At 27.9% G+C, this 27,158-nt stretch overlaps 1 protein-coding gene across 2 annotated transcripts in view; it reads left to right on the plus strand.

Moving 5' to 3' along the window:
- LOC136977712 (protein CREBRF homolog) overlaps window positions 1-17,519 on the plus strand; it is a 90,235-nt gene extending 72,716 nt beyond the window's left edge. For both annotated transcript variants that reach the window (XM_067273260.1, XM_067273261.1), the window contains exons 3-7: window positions 2,951-4,105; window positions 8,074-8,488; window positions 11,032-11,105; window positions 17,208-17,327; window positions 17,408-17,519. In XM_067273260.1, coding sequence (XP_067129361.1) covers window positions 2,951-4,105; window positions 8,074-8,488; window positions 11,032-11,105; window positions 17,208-17,327; window positions 17,408-17,505 — 1,862 coding nt within the window. In that variant the 3' untranslated portion in view covers window positions 17,506-17,519. The remainder of the gene's footprint in view (window positions 1-2,950; window positions 4,106-8,073; window positions 8,489-11,031; window positions 11,106-17,207; window positions 17,328-17,407) is intronic.
- Window positions 17,520-27,158: the final 9,639 nt, after the last annotated feature.

Consider the following 27,158-nt stretch of genomic DNA (forward strand, 5'->3'; position numbering starts at 1 on the left):
CACAAGAAAACTTAATAATGTTAGAGTAATTTTATCTATCAATAAATTGTATTATCCTTTTGCTTCATGTTCATTTGATTGGTTGAAATACATTACAAGTGCTTGTCATGATTGTAAAATTGCATTTATTAAATTTTTAGTGTATTGAGTCCAACAAATTTCAAAAAATTTTAGGAATGTCACTAATTTTAAATTCCTCTCTTCAGATATTTTTCTTAACTCTGCAGTTCTAAATCCACTTTTATGAAAATAAGTGGCAATCGATGAAACTTCACTAATTATTTTTTTTTACTTCCGTAACATCACATGTTTCTTTCCAAGCTAATTCACTCCTAAATGAAAGCAATATATTAAATTTAATAAAACATGTATGATATTATTAGCTAACCAGAAAATCAGATAGTTTATTTTTGCAATTAAATTTAAATTATTAAATTTTTTCCAATTCTAATATAAATATTGATGATAAAATATCAAACAACAAGAAACTTTAATAAAATTAATAATTTTTATTCAGATTTAATATTTCCTAAGACATTTATTTTTCACAGTAAATCTAACTGATAAGTAATAAAAAAAAAATATGAAATAAATAAATTTTTTTACCTGTGAGCTCCACACCAAATTTTTAGTAACAGGGGCAATAATTCTGCAGTTTCTTCACTTTCCAATACATTCTTAAATTTTTTTTCATACAAACTCCAAAAACCTGTCTTTTGACCAATATTGATAGATGCACCATCCGTTATTATAGACGATCATTTTTAAAAATATTTATAACTTCTCAGCCTAAAGAATTTTCACAACCTATTTGTACAGCTTCAAGTAATCCTTTTGTTGCTCAGTCATGCTGATTTATTCAATCATTGTCGCACCTGCGAGCTTGCACTTGTTTAACTAAATCATTTTTGCGAGGTCAGCCAGCTGAGCTCGATATTTTTTTTTAAGGGATCGAAGATGTCTTAATATGCTTACTGTCACCAAAGAGAGCAGGTATCATTCTTCCGAAGGCAAAGAAGGAAAGAGAACTGCTATGTAACTTGTGAGTTTGTGCTGAAGTCTCTGTTTCAGCATCTATCGTTCTGACCCACTTTTAATCCAATTTTGAGGCAAAATTTCAATGTCAGCATCCTCAACTATAATGTGGGCTGCAGATTTTTGCAAAGCCTGCATTTAAATCTCACTTCTGACACCAGTGTAAGGTTGCAGATGGGGTAAAAATGTCAAGAGGATCAAGGGTCATATGCAAAGGGTCATATGTGGGCGATCAGCACTGAGACAGACTCTACAGTTACAAGAAACTGTTTATTTGACACAAAAGGAGCTTACAAGATTTCTGCAATCTTGGATATTCAAAGTTTGTGCAGCCTCTAGGTCTCCCTCTCCTTTCCAAGATAGTCCCATATGAAGGAGTTTCCCTGGTTCATGAAGAACAGTTCTCTCGATGTCTCAATGACTCTGGGACAAAGCAGTTGACTTCTGGGGATGAGATGATGTTCATTTTAGGTTGGGAGATGGAGACAAAGATGGGCATGAAACACACACACACACACACACACACACACACAATTGGTCTCACACCTGAAACTTTTAGGAGAAGAATCCATCATGTCCCTGAATTCCCGGGGTTTTATCTGTTTTCTCCCAATTCCACTTTCCAATTGGTTTCTCCTTGTCACTTCATGACAATTCACCACCTTTCGGGGGGTGCAAAAGAGGTCAAAATCGAAATTTAATTCTATTCACAACCAGAAATATTTGATCTTTGTTCTGTTGATTAAAAGTTCACGTCATATTTTCATACAAAAATATTATTTATAACTTCTTTTTTCTTTCAAAAAAAAAAAAATTATTTTAATGTGAATTTCAGTGTGGGTTTGGACCTGTCCAGAGCCTCACACATTAATTCTTTGGAGGATAACACCTAAGAAAATTTTTGATGCATGTGATGTGGAGCTGATTTTCCTGTATTGATGGCATTATTTACTTTTGAAATTGGTATCGTCACAGATCTAAAGAATTTGGCAGGTTGCCATTTCTATACATTAAGTTAATTACATCTAACAAAAAACTTTTGTCTTCTTTCTGAGAGGTTTCAGTATCTCTGTAACTATACCATTGATTTTTACTGCCTTTCCATTTTTAAGCTTTTTCAATGCTGTCAAAAATGAGAGTATGGAAAAAGAAAATGACTTTTTTACATTAGTTTTTATTTTAAATTTTAAATAATTTTTTATTTTTAAACAAATGAGCTAATGCTCCAAGTAAGTTTTTAGTTTTAAAGCATTGTTTTATTAATGGTTATAGCATTATTGGTTTGGTTTAGAGCAACAATTAAAGATATTTGTTCAATGCAAGAATTTATGGTATCTTTAAAAAATTTTTTTTACTAGTTTTGCTAGTGATTCTTTAACATTTTATCAATATTTATGATTACATTTTTACTATTAACAAAACATTGCTTTTAGGAACTTGAAGATTATTAATATTTTATGTTTTAGTCTCTTAAGTAAATGAATATATAATTATTTTTATTTTAAGATTATAGTAGAACAGAGCAATTACCGAGAACAGTGTTATATGTGTTTTTTTCTTCATCAGAATATTTCTGTTCATTTTTATTAAAAAATGAACAGAAATATTCTGATGAAGAACAGAACACATATTATTCAAATTAAAACTTTTGAGAACATCGTTAAGAATTAACTTTTTTTTAAATTAATTTTCTGTATTTGCCTGATGATGACGACTATAGGTTTGTCAAAAGTACTTGCAAAAAAAATGCACATATAACGCCAATCTTAGTGATTGCTCCATTCTACTATACAATATTTGGCGTGAATATCAACCTATAGAATATTTTAAGATTTAATAATAGAAACTAAATGAATTTTGATTAGTAAAAATTTTACTTTTAGAAATATTAATTTTTATAAAATTATTTTAATAGTTACTGCTGGCGCAGCCAGTCAGCAACCACAACCACAACCTCCGCCAGGTTCAGATTCCTCTTTAAATTTGGATGCAACTTTGTGTCTTGACAATGATCAGTGGCTTACAGTTGATATTTCTACATTAGAACAGGATGTAAATTCACTATACAACTCTGTTTTTGGATCAAATAATAATGAGACAAATATTTCTGATGGAGATACATGCAATGCCAATATTTTGATAACAAATGAAACTGTCACTCAGCGATGTTTGACACCCCTTCCCATGAAAGGAAAAAAATTAAATAAGTCAGAAATACCACAGACAATGGAGTCTGACTTATGGGGTCTGGAAACTGAAGAACCTTTACTTCAAGGAAAATGTCCTGATGGAAATCTTGATTTATACTATGAAACAAGGAGCCCACTTTCTCTTTGGGGTGCTCCAATGGATTTAGACTTTTTAAAAATGGATGATGTCTTTCAAGTTGATAAAGCAGATCTTGTACAAGGTCCTACTTTAGCAGAGCTTAATGCTAATGATGAATCCTTATTTAACTCTTTGGACTACTATGATTCTCTCCTAACAGATAATAAAAAGATTTCAACACAACTTCCAATGACTCTCAATAACAACCCTGTCACAGTTAACAACGCCAAAGCAAATATTGCAACACTTCCCATAAATCAAATTGTTAATCCTTCTATGAATTCAACATCGCAACCTATTAATATCAATAAAAAGAATGAAAAAACCAACAATATAACTCCAGTTTCAAACATTCCTACAACTTCACATTCAATACTCTGTGCCTCCCTTTTACAAAACAATATTACATCATCACAAAAAGCACACACAGTCTCTTCAGTAAAAGCATTGGATATTGAAAATGGAAATATTCAAGCCATATCTTCAAATTCCTCATCTGAAACATCATCAAATATTGTTCAATTGTCTTCTTCTGCACCAGCAAATACTGATTATCTTCAAAAATGGCAAGAAGTACCTTCTTTACAGAAACAGCCACCTACAACTCCAGTTATTCAAAGAACAAGAAGAGATACTGATCGTTCAGTTTGCAGCTTTTCATCAGTATCATCATTATCCAATGAAGATGATTTTAATAGTGATGGAGATGATGACCAAGATGATATTGTTTCATCTGATAATGGTAAGTTTTTTATCAGGTTTTTAATAATGATTAAATAATATCTTTACCAAATTATCATTTTATTTGTGATTATATTTCTTATTTTGTTTGCCAACAAAATTATTTAATGTTCTGTATTTTGCAATAAAAGATAAAAATTCATATCAAATGTAAATAAAATTTCCAAAGTAATTCAGCTAACTGAACTGAATTTCCAACTTTTTTAAAACCCAATATTTGGCATTTTTCTGTCATTCTGTGATGAGGATGATAGCAATATTGAAAGAGTATAATTAAAGTTGCCCTACTCAGACCTGTATAGAGCCCATTCTCGTTTACCTAGTTTCATCAAAATACGTCTATACGTTATATGGACCATGGGGAAAATAAAAATGCAAAAAAAATAATTAGTTCAAATTTCTACCACCTGGTGAAAAAATGGCACATGAAAAACAAGAAACACAAAATGGAAACACGCAAAAGGTTTTTATTCACGACATTTGTTATATATGCAATCATTTGTGTCAGTCACATGCTCAAAGCACCTTACAGCATGTTCAACAGTAGCCCAATAGGTTTCTTGAGAAATTGCAATAATATAGTGTGTTGTGCTTGCTTTCAATTCAGGCACAGTCCATATGCCTCCTCTATAGACACGATCTTTCAGATATCCCCAAACCATATGGAAAAAATCATCACTGAAAAAATATATGAAATTTCTATAATTTATTAAATACATGAAGTAAAGTATTTTTTTAAATTTAGATATTTCTTTTAGGTTGTTCATTCTTAGGAAGGGAGTAATATAGAAATGAAATATTTTAAACTTAAATTCAGTTTTGTATATTAAATATATTAATTTAATTTTTTTTTAAATTTAAACAGTAGAATTAAGATTATAAATTATTCTTCTCAATCTTGTATTTGGATTGAATCCAGTTAAAACATTGATATCATTTTTCAGTCTAAATACTGCCCAGTTAACATTTTCAAATAACAGATGAGTAAAGTTACTAATCACACTACACTTTATACACTTTTGTTTTGATTAAACTAGTGCTGGAAATGTTTTCGACTCCATTCAGAGGTCTCCCTTAGTTTAAAAACGAAAAGTGTGTGTAAGATTATAGTGTGATTAGTATATTTGTTTCCAGTTTTGCTACAAGTGCTTTTAGATGAGTAAAGATTCTTTATCCTCAATATAGTGTTGACATTTGATAGAAGTCTTGAAATAAATAGATTCTTTCCAATTAATTTTAAATTTGTTCAACTTAAGTTGAAAAACAAATTTTTTAAACAAAAAAATTAGCACTACAGCAAATAAGTATAGATACATAATTCTCTACAAAACTATCTCCTTACCAAGGATAAAACTTCCCCTCCAATTCTCTTGTTGGGCTGCAATTTGAAAAAATTGTAGACCTATAAATTCCCACTGTCATCTGTCTCCCTTTTCTTAACTTCAAGAACAGCATTAGCATGATAGATGAAAGACAAGACCAGATATGGAAACTTTAGGAGTAGGAGGCCCCGATTAACTATATAAGAACTTCCAATGCAAACTGGAAGTCAATGTTATTTCAATTCAAAAATTTTCCCCTGAAATGTGTTAGATGACTGGCATGACTGATTTTAAAAGAAAAGTATGATGTACGGGGGCAAGCTACTACAGATTTGAGGTGGAGAGCATATATTTTAAATTAAATAAATTAAAAATTGCAGCCCGGCATTGTATCAATGTTCATCCAGTAATTATAAAATTTCATCTTCTGATAATAACAAACCAATCTGAATGGAATCTTGAAAAATATAAGGTGATATCCAGCCATAGACTGCTGTCTCCCAGGAAAAACTGCACCAAAATTGCAATTCTCTTGTCAGTCAAGGAAGGCAAGATATAGGCTGGATTGATGCACTTGTAGAACGATTGCATATCTCCATGTTGTTGAAACAGGCTGCCATCTTGCACGTGAGTTTAAGTGGTACTGACACACTATCACAAAGTGGGAATTTTAAAGGGTATTTTCTGCAAATTTTTTGACCAACCTTCAAAAATCAAGACACTAAGTATGAAGTGGGACATCCATAAATACTTAATTACATCACATTATCAGATGAAATTTAAACTATGATACCAAAAGTGGTACTAAACCAAAATTTCCTTGCACATTTTATTTTACATTTTTTACTTTCCTGGCTCTTTCCCTCTGTTATATATAATTATATATAACAGAGGCTTTTGGCCATTTGATAATAATTAAAAATATAAAGATTTTTAATAAGATATCATAGCAGATGATGCCACCAAATGTTGCCAGGAAAGTTAAGCAACTTATTGTGGATGTTTTCAGGACAAATCAGTCTAGGTGTTTGTTTGATTCTTCTTTTCCTCAAAAAAAAGTTTATGCAATTGTACATAAACTTTTCTCGCAATTGTACATTTAGGAAAACCTGGCTTAAATGAACGAATTCAAAAGCTGGTTAACTCATGATGATGGCATTTGTTCAGCCTGTTACATCATTTGCCAAACTTCATTTAGTGTTAAATATGATGGAATAATACATTTATGGGGCATAATGATTGCGAGAAATATTAAAACAGAAGTGCATCTTCTCATTTACCTTTCCCCTCCCTCCAGTGATGGCATTGACCAACGAAGCAGTTTCCAAAGATGGTGACCCTAGGTGACATGATCAGATAATTCTTTGAGAAAAAGGGAACTAACTGTAATTCCTTTGAGGGTAGTGTTGCAAAATTAACTTTGTATTCTTATCTCAGATAAAGTTATTTTGCAGTACACAACAAAAGCATACATATCCACATATAAATAGAGAATTTCCAGGTTTCTTTCAAAAGATGACTCTGAATTTCCCAATCATTTTCCATTCTTAAGAGTTTGGTGTTTATTAATTAATTAATGAATGGACTGTGCTTGTAATGTAAATTTAATTTTTCTAAACTAAAATTAACTTTAAAAAATATTCAAAAGAATCAGAATCGGGAGAAATTTTGGTATTGTCCCATCACTAATTGGATTCAGAATATTTTTTATTTATTGTAGGAAGTTGAGTAGCCTTAAAGAAAAGAACTTTTTACCACAGATTGAATCATGAAAGCAATCTGAGAATTATATTTATAATGTTCTCTCTCTCTTTGATATACTTAAATCTTGCTCAAACATCTTTTGGTGGATGGAATACTTTGAAGTCTAATTTCAAATAACTTTTAAAAAAATAGGTATTTTTTATTTGTATATTTGGAATAATTCTTTGTACCACTTAACAATTATTTCTGTCTATTTATCATGCTATTAAAATTTTCATAGTTTGTGTGTTAAATTAAAGAGACATATAATTATTGCATTAACTATATAAATTTCTAGTTTTTATAGTTGTCAATCTGTTGTATTTCATTAAAAAATACTCTCTGAGAGCCAGTGGCTAGTTAATACAAATTTGAGCATAATCTAATGAATTCAATTTTTTCAAGTATTATTATCCAGCAAATTCTTCTCGTAAGTAACCAATTAAATTATTGGAATTGATGTAGTGGTTTTGACCACTTTTCTAAATATTTTTTAGCTGTTGAATTAAAAACTAAAATTTTTATTTTTTAATTTATTCATTTATTTGTGAAGAGTTCACATTTTTATAGAATTTCTTTTGCAAACTGATTAGATATTCTAGAATATAATATATCAATAGTTTCTTTGACAGTAGCTTAGTTAATAGTTAATATAAAAATTGAATAAACACATATATTTTATTGAGCAAAATAAGTTGTATAGAATGGTTTAGCTTGGAATATGTAAAATATTTTCTTATAAACTGAAAGTTTTATTTAATTTGTAAACTAATATTTTTAAAATTTTGAAATTACTTCATTTCTGTTTTATTTCTTTAAAATTAAAATTTTCAGAATTAATTTTGAATTCAGATTTAATAAAACTAAAATGAATTTTTTTGTATTTTATATAAATTATAAAAAGAATCTCTCAATGGTGAAGAATATGATAAGAAATCACCAACTTGGTCATTAACATTTGGAAATAGATGGACAAAAAACAAAAAGAAGAAACGTTTTTTTTGGCAATATAATATACAGTCAAAAGGACCAAAAGGACCACGGATTTCTTTAGCAACAGAATCTACAGATCCTCATGTCCTAAGTGATGCAATGGATCCTGTTTTTAGTTCAAGTTGTCATTTGGATGGAGTGAAACATGCAGGAAAAGCAAGAAGAGGTGATGGTAATGATCTAACACCAAATCCCAGGAAACTTTACAATATTGGTGCAGAATTAAAGAAATTAAGTAAAATTATCAATGATTTAACTCCTGTTAGTGAATTACCATTTAATGCAAGATCAAAATCAAGAAAAGAAAAAAACAAATTAGCATCAAGGTAAGAATCTCAAAATAGTTATTTCATATTATGATACCTCATTATTTAGCTCTTCCTTACTCTTCTTTCTCAAATTCTCTGTACTGCATTCCACTTGACTGTTTCTTTTAAGATTTTCACATTCTTTTATCAATTTTTTTTTCAAATATATATCTAATCTGATGTATGTCTCATTTTAATTAAATAATTTAAATAAATTTAGGCTTAACTGGAAGAAAAGAATCGGCTTGAAGCGGGATTTGAACCCGCAACTTCTGCTATCCGTGCAGACACGTTACCAGTTACGCTACCCGGACCTTCGGTCCGATCCTCCCCTTTCAGTTGATATAAGATTACCGTACGACCATCGACAGCTATTACAATGCCGGCTGGGGACACATTAATTGCCCACGTCCTCCCAAAGGCACTCAACCGGCCATCGCAAACCCCGGCAAGGCGTATACATATAAATAAACAACAACTAACCCGTTATATATAAAGACCAACAACTGCCGAATTATCGGGCTAGCAAATGGCTATAGTAATATTAATAATTTAAGTTAATTTGGTACTAGAGTTAGGCGTTAGGCGCCATCTCTTGCTAAATTTAATAATTAGAATTTTTAATTAAATAATTTAAATAAATTTAGGCTTAACTGGAAGAAAAGAATCGGCCGTTGATGGTCGTACGGTAATCTTATATCAACTGGAAGGGGAGGATCGGACCGAAGGTCCGGGTAGCATAACTGGTAACGTGTCTGCACGGATAGCAGAAGTTGCGGGATCAAATTCCGCTTCGGGCCGATTCTTTTCTTCCAGTTAAGCCTAAATTTATTTAAATTATTTAATTAAAAATTCTAATTATTAAATTTAGCAAGAGATGGCGCCTAACGCCTAACTCTAGTACCAAATTAACTTAAATTATTAATATTACTATAGCCATTTGCTAGCCCGATAATTCGGCAGTTGTTGGTCTTTATATATAACGGGTTAGTTGTTGTTTATTTATATGTATACGCCTTGCCGGGGTTTGCGATGGCCGGTTGAGTGCCTTTGGGAGGACGTGGGCAATTAATGTGTCCCCAGCCGGCATTGTAATAGCCGTCGATGGTCGTACAGTAATCTTATATCAACTGGAAGGGGAGGATCGGACCGAAGGTCCGGGTAGCGTAACTGGTATGTCTCATTTTAGTTGAGAAAGATCCTTTTCAAAATCTCATATTTGCATTTCTGTAATTGTTATAATTTTTTCTTTGAATATTTCTTTGAAATATTCCATTCACTTAAATAAGCATGAAAGTAAAGAAAAAACTGACAGTTACTTTATTTTGCATTCCAAACAGTATGTTAAAGCCTCCCAATATGTACTGTAGATATTCTTCTTTACATAAACTGTTAGTTTGCCATTTTAGGCAGAACAGTTTAAGTTTTAGAGGAATATTTAAATAAACTATAGGAAGACAAATTATATTTATACATTTATGATAAATAAACATATTTTTGAAGATACTCCTTAAGAAATTTGTTTTTGGAGTTTTGTAGCTCATAACTAGTATCTACAAACTTTTTTAAACAAATTTAAAAAACTTTAAATTATGGGGGAAAAAAAATTAAAAATTATTTCCTTTACTGTTGTTATCATTAGAAATAAAAGATGCTATCTTAATATTATCATACTGCATTTATGCTAAAAGCTATTATTATAAAATCATACTTGTAATAATGTCTTTTCATCTTTATTGTTTTTAAGAATTTGGAGAGTTTATCTGTTTGTTTTTGAAACTGTGTTTTACTGTATATTGAGTATTGAACACAAGACTGTGTTATTTATTAAGCCAAGTGTTTAATAAATAACAGTCTTGTGTTCAATACTCAATTTAGAGGGTTTTTTAAATTAAATTAAATTTATTGAGTGAAGATTTGCTTTTGTACTGGATATGCTATCCATTCTTTCTGTTGATAGCTTCAGTTTAACAATTAGACTTTTTCAGACTAATTTTTTCCAACTCTGAAATTAAGTAAAAAGAAATTCTTTGACTTCTAATTCAATTTGCAAAATTTTCTGTTATATGCATTTGCATTGTGTCATCATCTCATTAATGGAGCACTAATGATAAGTTCTTTAACTCTGTTTTCTGTTAGAAAAATATGATTTCTAATTATTTTAAAATTAATATATTTTCAAAGAATGATTTTATTATTCTGATGAAAAATTTGCTGGCAGTCAGGAAATTAGGAATTTCTTGTTATCTAAACAGTGTAATAAGTAACTCAGACAGAATTACTAGTGCTAGAATAAAGTTTATTATAAAAACGTTGAACCAATATTACTATTAACAGTATTTTTAAGAAAAATTACATTAAATTGTAAGACCGTTTACAATTTTTCCTATAAATATTGTTAAAAATTATTAGTAATAATTTAGTATTATTATATTTAGTATTATTATAGAAATTAGTAATAATTTTTAAATTTTTACTAATATATTATATAAATAGTTTTTATATTTTTGTATTAATAGATTGATTTCAAACAACTAAAAGTAATAATAATTTATTTTCAGAGCATGTAGATTGAAAAAGAAAGCACAACATGAAGCAAACAAATTAAAATTATATGGCTTGCAACAGGAACACAGTAAGTGAAAATAAAGGCCTAATCTTTATTTATTAATTATATAAATTGAAAAAAGAATTAATTCATTATATGAGATCAATTGAATTTACTTGTTAGAATGCAACTATAATTACAAACAGATTTAAAAATCTCTTCATGATTATAGTTGCATCCTAAAAATATATAAATGAATATTTTTATATATAAAAAAACAAGTATAATTTAATCTTAAGTACTTGTCCATTGTAAACATTTCAAATGATACTTTTTAAAATTCCATTTATGTATTTAAAAAAAAAAAAGAAAAAAATTTATGCCAATCAGTTATATTCTTCATAATTTATGTTCTGTATATTTATACTTAAAAATAATTTTAATTCGAAAACATTTTTACAATAATTTGTTTTTATCACTTGTTTTTCACAATAATTTTATATGGAAATGATTAATCAAGATACGTCATATGAGATTTAGGGCCATTGAATGAAAAATCCTCAAAATTTAATTTTAATATAATAATTAAAAATATATAACTTTTCGGATTAAATTTCGAAAATAAATTTATTCATTGTATTATATATTCACTATTTTTCTTCTTAAATTTAGTAAAACATTTAATCAAAGGACAGAATATGAATATATAAAAACAATTTAAAAATTTACTAATTTTATATTAGTCAAATAACATGCTTTACTTGCTAACATATCAGTATGTGACTAGATAGCTACATGTTGAGATGTTATCCTTTTGTAGAGAATTTTGATTTCCTGTTGTGATTCATTTTGGAACTTCAAAATTTATCATAGATAGTAAGAATAGGGCATCATTCTCCCAATCCTCATCCATGCTGTTGATCTGATTGAAATTTGGGTCCACCCATAATGAGCAAAATTATGTCTGGCTATAAAAACTCAATAAAGAAATATTGTGGCTGGCAGATTAATATTGTCATAGCCAGAAATAATACCAATAAAAGGCATATTTTTCAATTTTATGGAGAAGCAAAAAATATTTGTAATGGTGTTGTATCTCTAGTATTTTTGAGAAAGATTGCTTAAGAATAATGTGCTTTCATTGTGCATATAGATAGAAACTATCAGAAAAAAATATGTACTTTGTCTTATTTGCAGAAAAATATCAAATCTATCTGCAAAAATCTATATTGTAGTTATAGGAAGGCAGCTAGATTTGTATATTTTTGTCAGCCAAACCACTGAATCTCTTCAGCTTCCAGCAAAACATGTAAAATGTATCAATTCACAAATATTTTTGGAATTTATCTGATTCCAGCTTCAGGTTCAGAGAGTTCGTTTCGAATTGAATGCATGTATAGAATTCAAATTTGAACAAGACAATATAAGACATGTACTGACCCATACTATGTCACCCAGTGTATTGTTGATTATCCGATGGATCGAAGTCCACGGATGTAATAAGGATGTATATTAAGGACTCAAGTAATGACCAATTACATGTGCACGAATTTGGCGAAACAACAGTAATTTATTCTAACAGTACAATAACCGCGAGATGCTTCCTAACCCTCAAGTTTACACGATACACGACTTAAAACTAACGAAATTTACAATACTCTATATACATATATACATACACATTTTCCTTCTATACGATAATTGCATATATTAGCCTTCGACGAATCACAGTATTATGTTAAGTGAATGCAACACGATCTCGAGTTCCAAGCGTTCCTTTTCTTTACGTCAATTCTCAAAACTAATAGTTCTGTCCGATACCTGAACGTAATTTACGTCACCAGAAGTATGTCCCTCGTTGATACTCCTCAATTACACTACGATGGAAACGGATTGTGCTTCCCGACTGAAAGTGGTCGCCCTTTCTAGACTCCTGTTCTCCCGGTCTAACTCCGACGTCCTTGCTGACCTTTCCTCAACGACCTTCCTCGACGAATCCAAAAACAGCCAAAAAGTGTCCTCAATCGTGAGAGTTCCTCAATTTATACTTCCCGCTCTCCGGAAGTCCGCTTCACTTATTGTCCCACTCTGAACCAATCAGAAAGCTTTTCACGTATCCTAAGGTGACATCATAAGAAAATTCCACGCGACACGGTACAAACCAAGAAAACCCGATACATACAAAAAGGAAACCGAGAAAATAAATTAATAATAATAATAATAACAATAATACATAGTTGCGTAGCACTACAGTATAATGATGTTTTATACCATACTCACTATGCTTTGGATAGCTGTATCACATTCCTAGAGTTGATGCAACTGGATTTATGGCTGGCTTTGGATATTTCAATGGATTCTATGAGTCTGATGTAGTTCCAATTTGTAGAAGATCTGATGAACTGGGCCTGATTTAATTTAGCCTCTATATGGTCTACCAGGCCAAACCTAGACAGGGCAGTAAAAGCTGAAGAGCAAAGCTAGCAGGTGTTGATGGAAGCAGAAGTTCAGTGGTCAGAAGATATTACGTTTCCAGTGATAAAGAAGTACATTTTGTTTGTCAGTCAATAAGAATTAGAATAAAGCATCATTATTTTCAAAGAAGAAAATTCAATAAATATGATTTATTCATATAATATGAATATTATACCATGAATTTCAGTTTAAAATTAATAATTTTTGATATTGTAAATCCATGCATTTAATAAATCATACTGTATGTTCATAAGTACAGTGCAATTTCAGCATCTATGCTATTGCTGAGGTGTTTTTTTCAATAAAAATATTCGAACATATTTCAACATTTTCCAACTATGAGGATTTTATGAATGTATATATATGCCAAATCATAATATTGAATTTTGAGATGTTTGCATAAACATCTCAAAACTTGATATATATCGATATAAACTCGAGTAAGCCAAACAATTTAAGAATATTTAGAATAAGAGATGGTGTGTCTCCCTCTAGTGACAAATTATTTAGAAATTAATTAAAAATAATCATGGAAAAGTAGCCTGATGTAATCTGGTAGTTATTTTGCTTATTATGAATATATCAGATTTTGAGATGTTTGTATATGTATTTACATATATACCATGCAGGGGTTGAGCAGCTGAGTGCCATAAGTGGGTGATTATAGGATGAGGATGCCTTCAGCATCTTCATCCTGTAATCACTTGGTTACTCAGAGTGCAACTGAGAATGCTGAAGGCATCCTCAGTTGCACTCTGAGTAGCCAAGAATGATCATATCAATTAAATATGTCTGGAAGAGGACATCAGTCTGGAGGCTCAGGTAGTGTAACCTGTAATGCATCCACACAATATAGGAGTTGCAGGTTCGAGTGCTGCTCCAGACGATTCTTTTCTTCCAGAATATTTTAAATTATTTAATTTAATTATAATTATTAATGTAAAAAATACATAGAAGAGACTAAAATGTCTTCACTTTTTTTGCCATGTCCAATCATAAGGAACAACAGTCTTCCATTGCAGAGAACTTGTCACCAGTGAACCTGTTTTGCATAATTTTGCAGAGACATAAATGGACATGATTTAAATGATATTTGATTCTTTAATGTAATTTTATTTCTTATTGATACTTTTAAAAAATTAGGCAGCTCTAATAATTCAAAAATCAAAACATGTTGGTGTTCTTTAGAATTAAGTACAAAATTGTTTCTTGTTCTATTTCAACTTCTCTATACAATCAAGTATGTTGGTGTTATATATATATCAGAAAGGAAAAAATTATGATAAATTACTGATGAAAATTTGCTAGTTTCACAGTTTGGTATTGGGCCAACAAAGTTAGATCCTATTTATTTGTGAATTTCTAAGATTATTTAACTCTTGTGAAATTGTTACTATGATACCAATTTTCTGTTGAGCAATGCAGATTTATAAAAATATTTCTGTACAAAAATACTCGTATTTGTCTACAAAATGATTTTAACTTTTCATCTAAAATTGTTTGTAATCATTAAAGTTAAATATTTGTATTAACTAGTCCTGTATTGCAAAAAAATATTTTTAATATTTGAAACTTTATCATCCCATCAAATATTATATATTCAACTTAAACTTTTTTATAATTTAGTTTGTTCTTTTGAAGTAATCTAAAAATATATATGTTATGGACAAAGTGATTAATCGGGCATTATGAATAATGACCAAAAAGGGCACGAAGTGTGATAAATATTGATTAATTTATCAAATTGACCGGTCATTATGAATACTGCTATCACCTAGTCGGACAAAGCAATAATAATAAGTTGAGGAGTGATCATCCGACATACGCTAGCCAGTCGGCACTCAGTTGCATGTGCGTATCATGTATAGTACCGAATTTTAAATTTGATTAAAAAAAACTCTACTTGTTTCATTTAGAAATATTTATTTTTTGTGAATTATTTCAAAAGTACTATTAACTGATATTCTTTCGGTAACTTAGAAGTAACTTTCATTTTTGACTCTCACTTTTTGTATCATTGACAAATACGCTGATTTTGTAAAAATTTGATTGTTCTCACCTTTTTCTGCTATTAACTCGTTTAATCGGTTGTTGAAGCGATTATTCATATCACTTGATGATTCCTCCATGATCATTACTTTTGTCAAAGAAGAATGATTAATTACTGGTCATATAAATTTAAAATTCAGTACTAAATGCAATACGCATGCACAACTAAGATGTAAGTTCTGATTGACTAGCGTATGTCAGATGATCACTCCTCAACTTATTATCATCACTTTGCCCGACTAGGTGATAGCAGTATTCATAATGACCAGTCAATTTGATAAATTATTGAAGTTTATTACAATGCCTGATTTTGTTGGTCATTATTCATAATGCCCGTATTAATCACTTTGTCCATAACATATATACACATCATGCATGACGTATAATGACATTATGATTATACAACTGTCGTTATTTTCAGAAATGTATACAAACTGTTATCTTCATTAAACTATGAGAATTGGTTGAGATTGCTTGGTCTAAACTGGTATTTGTCAATCATTCTCATAGTTTAATGAAGATGACAGTTTGTATACATTTCTGAAAATAATGACAGTTGTATAATTATTAACTATGAGGTACCAATCATCATTAGTTATGAAAGCTAATATAATATTATAAACTGGTAGTAACCACTTTTTGTGACAGTTTGTTTTCACAAATTATTCTTATATTATCATCATCATATTTAAATTTAAAAAACTTCTCAAATAAACAATGAATAAATGCTATTTTCAGGAACCAAACAAATTGTTTTTAATCAGAAATATTTTTGTCCTTTTATAAGAACATCCTCAGCAGAAACTCTTTTAAATTGCAATGGAACAAATATATTTTGAGAATACCGTTACAGTAGAGAGTCAAACCAAACCCCAGTAATTTGAATCACCGGATATCCAAACAATTTTCAGTCGGACTGTGTCGTGCTGAATCGAACGTTTTTGATACTAGATTTACTACTAAAGTATAATTTTCATGTTTTTATATTCTTCAATATATTTATTTGGTTTGTACAAAATAAAGAAATAATTTTTAACGATACAATAGCCTCGATTATTATTATAAAAATTTTCGTTAGGCTTAAAATCGACGAAAATTCAACACGAAGCGACACGCAATGGAGAAAAATTTGAACATCAGACAGGTTAATATATTTTTTCGTACATAATCGGTTATCTGAACAAATCTCTAATCCGAACAACCCCAGTCCTCAAAGTAGGGAAAAATTTCCCCGGCCGCCATTTTGGATCCTAAGGTAACATTAACCTTAAATTTAAAGTCCTATAATATAAATCATTTATTTCTTTAATGGTGCCAAGTATGGATTATACAAAACAATAATTTCAATACAGGATTGTTTCATTAATTTCATGCATTGAAATTTTAGTTATAGTTATAATTTAAATAATATATTATATATATTTATAAAATATTTTTTCTATTAGATATGATATTTGCTGGTTTCATCTTGCAATTGATAAAAATATATATACTACTTTGTCCTTTAATAATGAAAAAGTATTAAATTTAGTCTGACTTGACATGCCTTTTAAATTTATTTCATTTCATATAATAAAAATTTGCATGTAATTTATATATATATTTATGTATTCAATTTGAACAAACCACAAGTATTTCTTAATTAATAAATTTTTTTTTTTTCAGAAAGTTTAATATCTTTACTTGAAGATTTGAGAGAAATAGTTAAAGAAAAAATTGATCCAATTACATTTCCTCAAACAGCGTTATTACAAGAAGACTTGGATAAATTATTTGAAGCCAAAAGTATATATATTTATTTGAAAGTGTAAATAAGTTTAATAATATTACTTTAATGTGAAATAATTTTATGTATTTTTCTTCAGTTCCAGAGAAAATTGCTGGTCATACATCAGAATTTGTCAATAAAGTTTTAGATAAAGTATCATATGGAGATTGCAATGGAGGTTTATTAGATTTCTGAATTATGTGAGAAAACAGGATATGAATAAAACAATATAAGAAAAAAGAAGATAGAAGCATAGTAATCAAGGCTAATATGTATAGAGTAATATATATTATAGACTTTTGTCTTCACAATTATTTTCAGTAAGCAACAAATATTATCTTACTGATTTTTATTAGATCTGCCATAGTTTGCACAGATTGCTAGTAACAAAATGTTATGATTGAGATAAACATTCCTAAATGTAATTATTATCCAACAGGAATGTTTTACTCTTTTGCCAACTCCATATACCTCACAATTTAAACTGGAGAATAATAAAACAAAATTATATATATATATAAATGGACAATATAATTGAGTCATATCTATCACACTCTAGTCAATGAAAAATTTTTAAATTTTCATGTGTTATATATATTTAATTTCTTACATAAAAATGCAAATGGTGAATAAATATATAAAAAGAAACTACTAATTATTGTGAATAATTAGTAGTTGAAGCAATTCCAATATAAAAGTTACAATTTGCATTTTTCTTATATGGCAGAAAAAATTTAACATTTGAGTGTTTTTGTGTTTAATTTCAGATTTTTTTTTCTCTTGGTATTGTCCTTATATATAATATATTATTTAAACTATCTCAAATTTTAATATTCATATATAAAATATTTTATATTCATTTCTGAAAAATTTAATTATTATAAATATTTTGTGTTTATATAGTATAACTGATACCATAGTATTTACTAATATACTATATTTGTACATTTATTTAGAATACCTTTTTGTTATATCTTATTGTAGCAGATTCAAAGTATAATTTTTATAAAATTTATTTTGTTTTGAATTGTATTCAAAAATTAAAATATTTTGTTGGGAAAGTAATTATTGAACAACAAATTAAATTATATAATACTTTGAATAATTACAATATTGTTAGACCTGTTTAAATTACAAAATTTAAATATTTGTTTAATATTTTTAGTTAGTTATAAAATTTTTAAAATTATTGAAAAAATTAATAAAAACTTGCTACATAAAATAAATGATTCTTTTCTATATTTATTTTTTCAAAAATATAATTATTTTAAAAAAATTCATTATAGTTTCAGAACAAATCTTGCATTGCTTGTCTTCTTTCAATAATTAAAAGTGTGTATTAATGAAGAAAATAATTTACAAAGTAAAATTAATAATTGTAAATGAAAAAAGTTTTTCTTTATTAGATCATTTCTAAATCTTTATTAAACATTTAAAAGTACTTGTTTATTTTTAATTTTATTTTTGGAATTATTTTATTATTCAATTTTATCAATTATTAAAGTATTTAATAAAAATTAAATTACTTTACAAACAATATATATTTTGAAAGACATCAAACTAAAGATTTTAAGATTAGAGCCTCTGATTCTTAAATCTATGTCCAGAAATACTCTGGTCTTAAGATTACGGAATTTTTGAGAAATTATATATATAAACAATGATGTAATTTCAAAAAAACTTGAATAACAACTGAATGTAATATTTTGAATATTGATTTCCAAAAATAGTTCATTCCAAACAAACAGCATTTTAAATTGAAGTAAAAGCCATTTTTTTATTGAAATTGGAACTCATAACAAGTTTTAGTATTAAAATTCATTCACTTTATCAAAAAATGAAATAACCTGCATTGAAATTATTCTACTATTTTATATTTCAATTTTTAATCACTTTTTTCATTTTCATTAAGTATATGAAATATGTAATGCTAGCTTTGGCTAGAGTGTGATTAAAAATGTTTGAAAAAGAACTAAGAGGTTAACTGTCTGTGATAAAAAGTATTAAGGATGTGTAGTACAAATAAAAAAAAATAATTTGAATATTTATAGAGATAATATAAACTCTTATTATCACTATCAGAGATAAGCAAAAAATAAAAATAGTAAATAGATTTGTGACTAATCAAACTCAGGCATATATCAATGCAACATTTGTTACTATATTTGATATTTTTTTTGCCTTTTAGCATCTTTTTAGTTGCTTATTATGACGGATGAATGTATAAATTTTTTTTTGTAGTTTTATTATGTTATATTTTAGTTTGAATATTGTGCAATTAAAACATATCTCTGTATATAAAGAATATGTTTAAAATCTGTTAGATTTACTAATGTGATGGAATAATCATAAAACTGATTACAAAGCTTTGTCACACCTTGCCTTGATCTGTAAATTCTTATTCCTGTGTGTAAATATGTGTAAATAGTGTGTATATGTCTATGCATTACCATGTCTGAAATACCATGCACTATTATACATAGTATATAAGATGCCTTTTTTTATGTTATAAATAACTGGTATTAAGCATAGACCATTTTATTAAGCAGCTTTGTTAGATTATAGTGTCAAATTTTTTCTTTGAGATTTGAACGGGTAACAGAATTTTTGGAAGATGTTATTTTTGTAAGAAAAAAGAAAGTAAACTATGTAGATAGGACAAAAGGAGTCAATGTTAGGATATCTTACAGTTTTTTTTTAATGATAGATGAGTTGTGAAATATCACACAAGGTTATTTAAATTTTAATGTGTTAAATAATGTAAAATGTGTGTTTAAGAAAATGTTAATTTTACTTGCTGATTTAAATTTAACATGTTGCTTATTCAGAGTTATTTAATATTTGAATTTATTTCATATATTATGAACAAATTATTTATAATTTTAATGTTACATACTTAAATAAGCAAATTCTGAATATAAACTTGCATTTATCTGTATGATGTATAATATTTATTTTGTTATATATAAAAAAGATGTATATACTGAAATATCCATGATGTGATATGATAAATACACTATATTGATTATGAATCAGAGGTGATTATTTTAAAATAATATATATTGGAAAATGGAAAGGTTGTATTAAGCAACATGTTAAATGATTTTTCTAATAGTCACTAATTATTGCAAGAAAATATTTATTATATTATTAGAAAACTGGATTAGTCTTCCCAGAATCTAAGATAAACTTTTTATCTAGTATCAGATTTTATATAATTATTGTTACATGTTATGTTTGATTGATTATACATATTTGTTTGTAGTATATAACTATTTAACCATTACTTTATATATATATTGTATCATCTATAAATCACTTTGATTCATGATACAAATTAATAATGAGACCAAATGATATACTTTTTTGTTATATATAAGTTATCATTGCCTTTTTCTTCTTTGTAAAATAATTTTTGGTTTCACTTGATACAAACATTAAGATATGAAATTTAATATGTGATAACTTAGGCTTGCCTTTCTAAAAGAAGTAAAATATTTTCCATATACAAATGAATGTACTTAAATTGTTAAGATTACATTTAATCCTATTATCTTACTTCATAAATCTTTTCTATTAATAAATATATAAATTTGACTGCTTTAATAAATTAACTATTATTTTAGAAATAAGTATGATTTAGCTTATTTTCAAGTAAATGCATTTTATAAAAACAGTTTCCTGTAGCAGCTAAAGAGAATTTATTAAATAATACTTGAAAGATTTTTATTTATTTGTAATATAGTTTATTAATGTATACAGAATCATCTAATTTGAAAATGGCTGCTAATTTTAATTATATACAGGGTGGACCAGTGAAAACGAAACAGCAGAGTTTTTGGATAGTTGGATTTGTATTTAAGAAAATAGCTCAGACAGGTCGATTTTATTCTCAAGAGGGACGTCTCGGAAATCATGCAAGGAAAAAAAATTGATCATAAAATTAAGGCTGATAATGTGTTATCTGTTAACTCTGCCCTTTTGTTTTCATTGGCCCACCCTGTATATTTCTTTAAAGAGTATTTCACATCAGTTGGACTTCAATTCTTAAATTTAAAGTTATTTAAATAGCTGAATATCATTACATTCTCACTCAATCAGGGTTCTATATAAACACCTTCTCCCAAGGCCTTATATATAGAGTAGTACATTTAAAAAAAAGTTTGAATGTACAGAGCAGCTAATAAATCTAATGAGCATAGATCAAATTATAGTTTCAAAAAAATTCAACTCCTACATCTTTTGACTTTCTGGCAATTCATTAAAAATGAATAAAATCAGATCCTAGGATACTGAAGTTGCCCTTTTACAGAAAATATGCTCCTTGAATAATTAAGAAGTGACCAATTTAAATTAGTAAAATTGATGACTGATTGCTGGAAACAAATTTTATTAAACTTATCATTTATACAGTACTGAAAAATTTTCAAAAGTTTTTATATGTAACAGTAGTGCATAATAGTACAAACATACAGTAGTAACAATAACAATAGTTAAAATATCTTATAGGGATATCATAATTATATTAATATATATTTAATTCATTATTAGAAAATATAGAATTTTTATGAATAAAATGTTCCTTACACATTCATTACTTCTTTTGTTAAATATTATAATCTACGTTCAAAATAGTATAATAATTAATCTATGTGAATACCTTTTGGATTCTTCATTACTGTGTAAGTTAACATTTAATAAAATTTGAAGAAGCACTACCCGATCATCTTTCAACATTAAAATCCTTCCAAAATGTCTTGCATTCTCAAAAGAGAACGAACCAATTATTTAGTTTGAAAGGTCAGTGCCTCTATATAATCAATGAGTATATCTGTGGTCTTATGAGAAATTATAATAAATATATATATTATATGCGTATATATTTATCTATGTATGAAAATGTATATATGTATATGATGGCCAGTGATGATTAAAGATTGTATATGACAAGAAATTTCCTGTATAAATATTTAAAAAAAAATAAAAAAATTTGTTATAAGAGACTACTCAACTCAGGATGGACTTGCTTATTTATGGCAGTCATTGTTGGTGTATATTATTGTTAAGGAAAATATTTTTAAAAGGTTTAAGATATTGTACATCCAAACCATAGTCCCACTTTGATATATGGGTTTGGCAATGTGAAAGTGCCCATTATTTAAGCAAGGAAGTATTTTTCTTGTCATTCTCATTTACATAATGCATTCAATGATAAGATTTATATTTATTGTACTATAAAAATATAATTTAAATCCAATGCTGGTCATTAACATGTTCTCAACTTGAAATCATTTTCTATCATAAGAAATTTATCTTTGTCATACTAATAAATAAATAAATAAATAAATAAAAATTATAAATCAACTATTCTTCTTTTTAAGTAAGCAATAAATATATAAAATATCTCAATTATTTGCATTAATATTCAATATTAAGTTTAATTTAAAAAAAATTGTGTGAAATGTTTAATTTCACCAATAGTTATTAACATAATTTGGATCATTTGTACGACAATTAATTTTACATTATGCTTTGATCTGTGATTTATTGTGATGCCAGTGGAAATGCAAGTTACATATCTTCTGATCAATTCTATGTATATTTTAGCCAAAGAAAATAAATACATTGTAACAAAAATAACTTTTCTGAAATGAAATTTATTTGTTGTCATATTCTAATAAGTCAGTTTTTGTTTGTTTTTTTTTTATCAAGCTTTTATTTGTCTATTACAAATTTTTACATTTCATAAAACTTTGAAATTAAATTTAAAGCATTAACTTTGATCAATATTTTTATATGAAAAAGAACTATTCAATTCGAATAACTATAAATTAATGCTTTATTTAATAAAACTTCACAAAATAAAACAATACTTGCCCAAATACTTTTGGATTTCAGGAGTTTGAATCGGAAAATCATATGTATATAATAGAACTTGATCAAACAGGCAAGATAATGCATGAGCATACTTTATGTACTTTACTAGCTCTGTCCAGAATGAAATCTTTTAAGAAAATATTTCTTAAAAGATTTCATTTTTGTAAATATTTTAATAAGTTTTCTATTAAGAATAATGTATTCAGTGAGATATTCATAAAGTAATACACAAAAATTCTGAACTGATTTTAAAATTTTAAAAAATTGAATTTTGAATAAATTTTTCTCAAATTTTGAAAATAATTCCAAAAATCTTTACAAAACACTTGTGAAAGAAGAGATCCTCCAATGAAAGAAAATGCAATTTTAAAAAAAATGTATTTTAGTGTGCTTAGAAGATTTTGAACTTCAGATTCATATTATTTCCCACACTTTAAAACAAAAATGCCTCTTTTAGACAAACTTTGTTGTTTGCATAAAAATTAAGCAAATATGATTTCTTCAGTTTTATGTCAGGAATCATTTTAAAAGATCTCCTGGGTCAGTTACTATATCTTAGTAGACCACAGATGTCAGGTGGCCTCATTCACCCACCTTTCAGCTGTGGAGGCATGGACTGTCAGCTATATAAGATCCAGCAGAGATCCAAGGAACTCAAACTCAACATGTCATGTACAAAAACAAACCAGACTGTTTCTGTTGCATTTGTGGAGAACCGACTTTGAAAGCATAACAAAAATCACTGACATCTTTAGAAAAAAAAGTATACCATCATTATTTTGACAGTAAGGTGTGAGATGAAGACAAAACCTGAGCTCCTAATATATTGTAATTCATGCACATGAACAATAACTGGATTGTGACGGGCACATACAAATCAAAGCCTTTTGCTTCACAGAAAAAGCTTCAAAATCCTCCCATAGAAGAAAATGTGATTTTTTTTCTGTGAAGACATTTTAGCTTTATATGAAAAAGACTTCAAGCTTTTATTTTATGCCTTAAAGTTGTTACATCTACAATAATTTGGCTGAACATGAGAGTATCTTTGAGCAATATTAGTGAAGGAATCTTTAAGGTACAAAGTAAAGCTCAGTCTTTCTGTGACAGTGCTTTTTTCCTGATTTATCATCATGCTGACATTGCTTCATACGAAACTTCCTGTAGTTATGTGTAATGTGAACTTTATTCATATGTTAAGTGTTACTGTCAAATCTGGTTTCAGTATTCTTATACCATAACTTTCAAAAGTTACCTTTATTAAGATGTTTTCATTGAGTTACTTTTCAACCTGGTTCCACCAGTTTTTTTAATGTGATTTCAAGTATTTTTTCAGTTACCAATAACTTCATAATAGAATAGTTTTCATTATAATTATATATTCTAAAGATGGGTAGTTCCAGATTCAGAACTACTAAGAACAGTTCCATGGTTTCAGCACTTGGTATGGACGTCCACAGAAAATTTTCCAGGGGGGCAAAGCTTGGAGACAAATAAAAATTTGTAGATTAATTATTTGGGGTTTTCTCACAAGTAGATTATAAAATACAAAAAGACAGACAAAGTGTTCCATGGTCAAGGGCATAAGGTTACATACCTTAATCACTTTTTACAATTTAATCATTGCTATAATTTATGACATTTTTACTTGATTGCAGGGAGAGACAAGTGCCTGTTTGACCTCTTCTGTGAACTCCTACAGTTGAGACAGTTCCAGTTGGTACTACAACACATTCTTCATTTTGTACTTTTACAAATATGACTTTTCACAAAATTCTTTATCTGGATTTTAACTTAAACTAAATGAAAGTGTTCCATGAGTTTTTAGAAATAATAAATTTGTTAGAAATTTAAAATACTCGAGACTATTTCATGGAAGTCTATATTTTCCTCAGGGTCCCAGAGAATAACTACGAAAAATTTAGTGCAGATCAGGCAAAGGGTTTATGAGTTAAGAGGGTGGGCCAATTCTGTTGCCAGATTCAGATTCGGCACCATTGAAATTATAAAAATCAGTGAAAATGTTTGACGTGAACTAGAAATAAATATTTTTGCAGAAAAATATAGCATTTATGAAAAATATTTAGAGATTTTATTTGGTATGAATGTAATTCAAAATTTTAATGACTGTAATGTTGAACCAATTAGTAAGCCATATTCTGATCAAATAAAATATTTAACAGGTTCTGGCTAGTTTATTATAAAAAGTAAACAGTAGTTCAGAGATATTTGAGAGTAATTATTATAACTATAGGAAAATTTTTTTTTGAAGATGAACTAGAATTGTGTTGGTTAATTTAAAGAGAAATGTAATAAGAGTTTCAACAAATCTACCTCTAATATAATTATAAAAAATTTTGATCAATTACAGATTTATTCTTAAAAATATTCTTATATTATCAACTATTTTATAATTTTGACTTATTTCTGCTTTATGGCATTTTTACGAACTTCGAGTTATTTGCTTAGCGCACTCAAACTTTTTATATTTGCATATTTTGAATCTCAAATTGTAAGAAGTGAAAAATTTATAATTCTCATTGAAATAAATTCTTAAATTAATATAGTGTTTTCAATTTTAAAAAAATTATATATACGGTGTATGAATTTTCAGTCATTATATATATATATACATACATATGTACTGTACAGTACATCTAAATAGCATCTTGATTTATTAACAGTATCAAAAATAAAGTGTACAAAATACTTCTTAAAATTATTATTTCAAACTTTTATATATTAGGTTTCTTAGACGGTTCACTTTTTTAAGATCACCTCAAAATTTATAATTGAAATAAGGACAGAATATCAAATAATTTTATTTTATAATTAATTTCCAGATATAAAGTTTCTCTCAATCTGAAAGAAATTAAGTGACACAAAATTAAGATCAACTTTTAATATTAAATTTTACCTTTTTAAGATCTGTTATAATTTACAAATATTGTTTAAAAATTTTAGACTTCAGCTCATATTGAAAATAGACCAATGATTTTTTAAAGTTTAAATCTTTGAGTAATGTGCTGAGTAAAAAAGTTTAATGAGAATGTGTAGCAAAAGTGCACATTTATGGATGAATGACATCCATAAATGTGCACTTTTGCTACACATTCTCATTAAACTTTTTTAGTCACTACCTTCTTTACATCTACCCGCACATCAATAGAAAAAAATGTTTCAATGTTAGGGGGACATGTATGTTTAAGAACATAACAACAAGAACAAACATGAAAATCTAAAAAACAAATATTTACAATAAAATAAATATATACATTTATTGAAAATTGGAAAAACTATGTTCCAAGAGTGTTTTTCTGCATACTCTCTTTTGGGTCATGACCCATAGGTAGCACATCACTGACCTATAGTATTAAAGATGGACTAAAGTACATTTGAGAATATTCAAATATTTACTTCCTATAAAGTTTCATATAAGATATCATTTACTATGCAAATTAATACTTGTGTTAAAAAACAGGTAGTTTAAAATTTCTTCTTGCTCTAATTTAGTCAAATACCAGCTGATTGTAAATAAAGTATCCTTCTATTCAACACTAGAAACATTAGTCAAAATGCAACCAAATGTGGTATAATGATATTTTAGGACATGCAGAAGACATTTCTATAAAAAAAAGTACTAAAATAACTTTGTAATCAACTGTAATCAGCATATTTTAGACAGGTTTAATCACTGACAATTTTAATGACAACTATAATTTTAATTCTTAACTGTAACATATACAACAGATTTCATCACATCAGATCAGTTGCATGCTACAATTAAGAATGCTATCTTGCAGTACCAGCTGTTGATTATCATCATGGTGCCACATGGAATACATCCTCTGACTGACACTAACAATCTGAGGATGTCTCTCTAATGGCATTGTATTTCTCTGCAGCAGCAGCACCTTGTTCACACTCATGTATCATTACAAGTGTCATTAATTAAACATGTATATGCCTGAATA

This window comes from Centruroides vittatus, unplaced genomic scaffold, assembly GCF_030686945.1.
Source record: "Centruroides vittatus isolate TY-2023 unplaced genomic scaffold, ASM3068694v2 contig_474, whole genome shotgun sequence".
NCBI classification, from domain to species: domain Eukaryota; kingdom Metazoa; phylum Arthropoda; class Arachnida; order Scorpiones; family Buthidae; genus Centruroides; species Centruroides vittatus.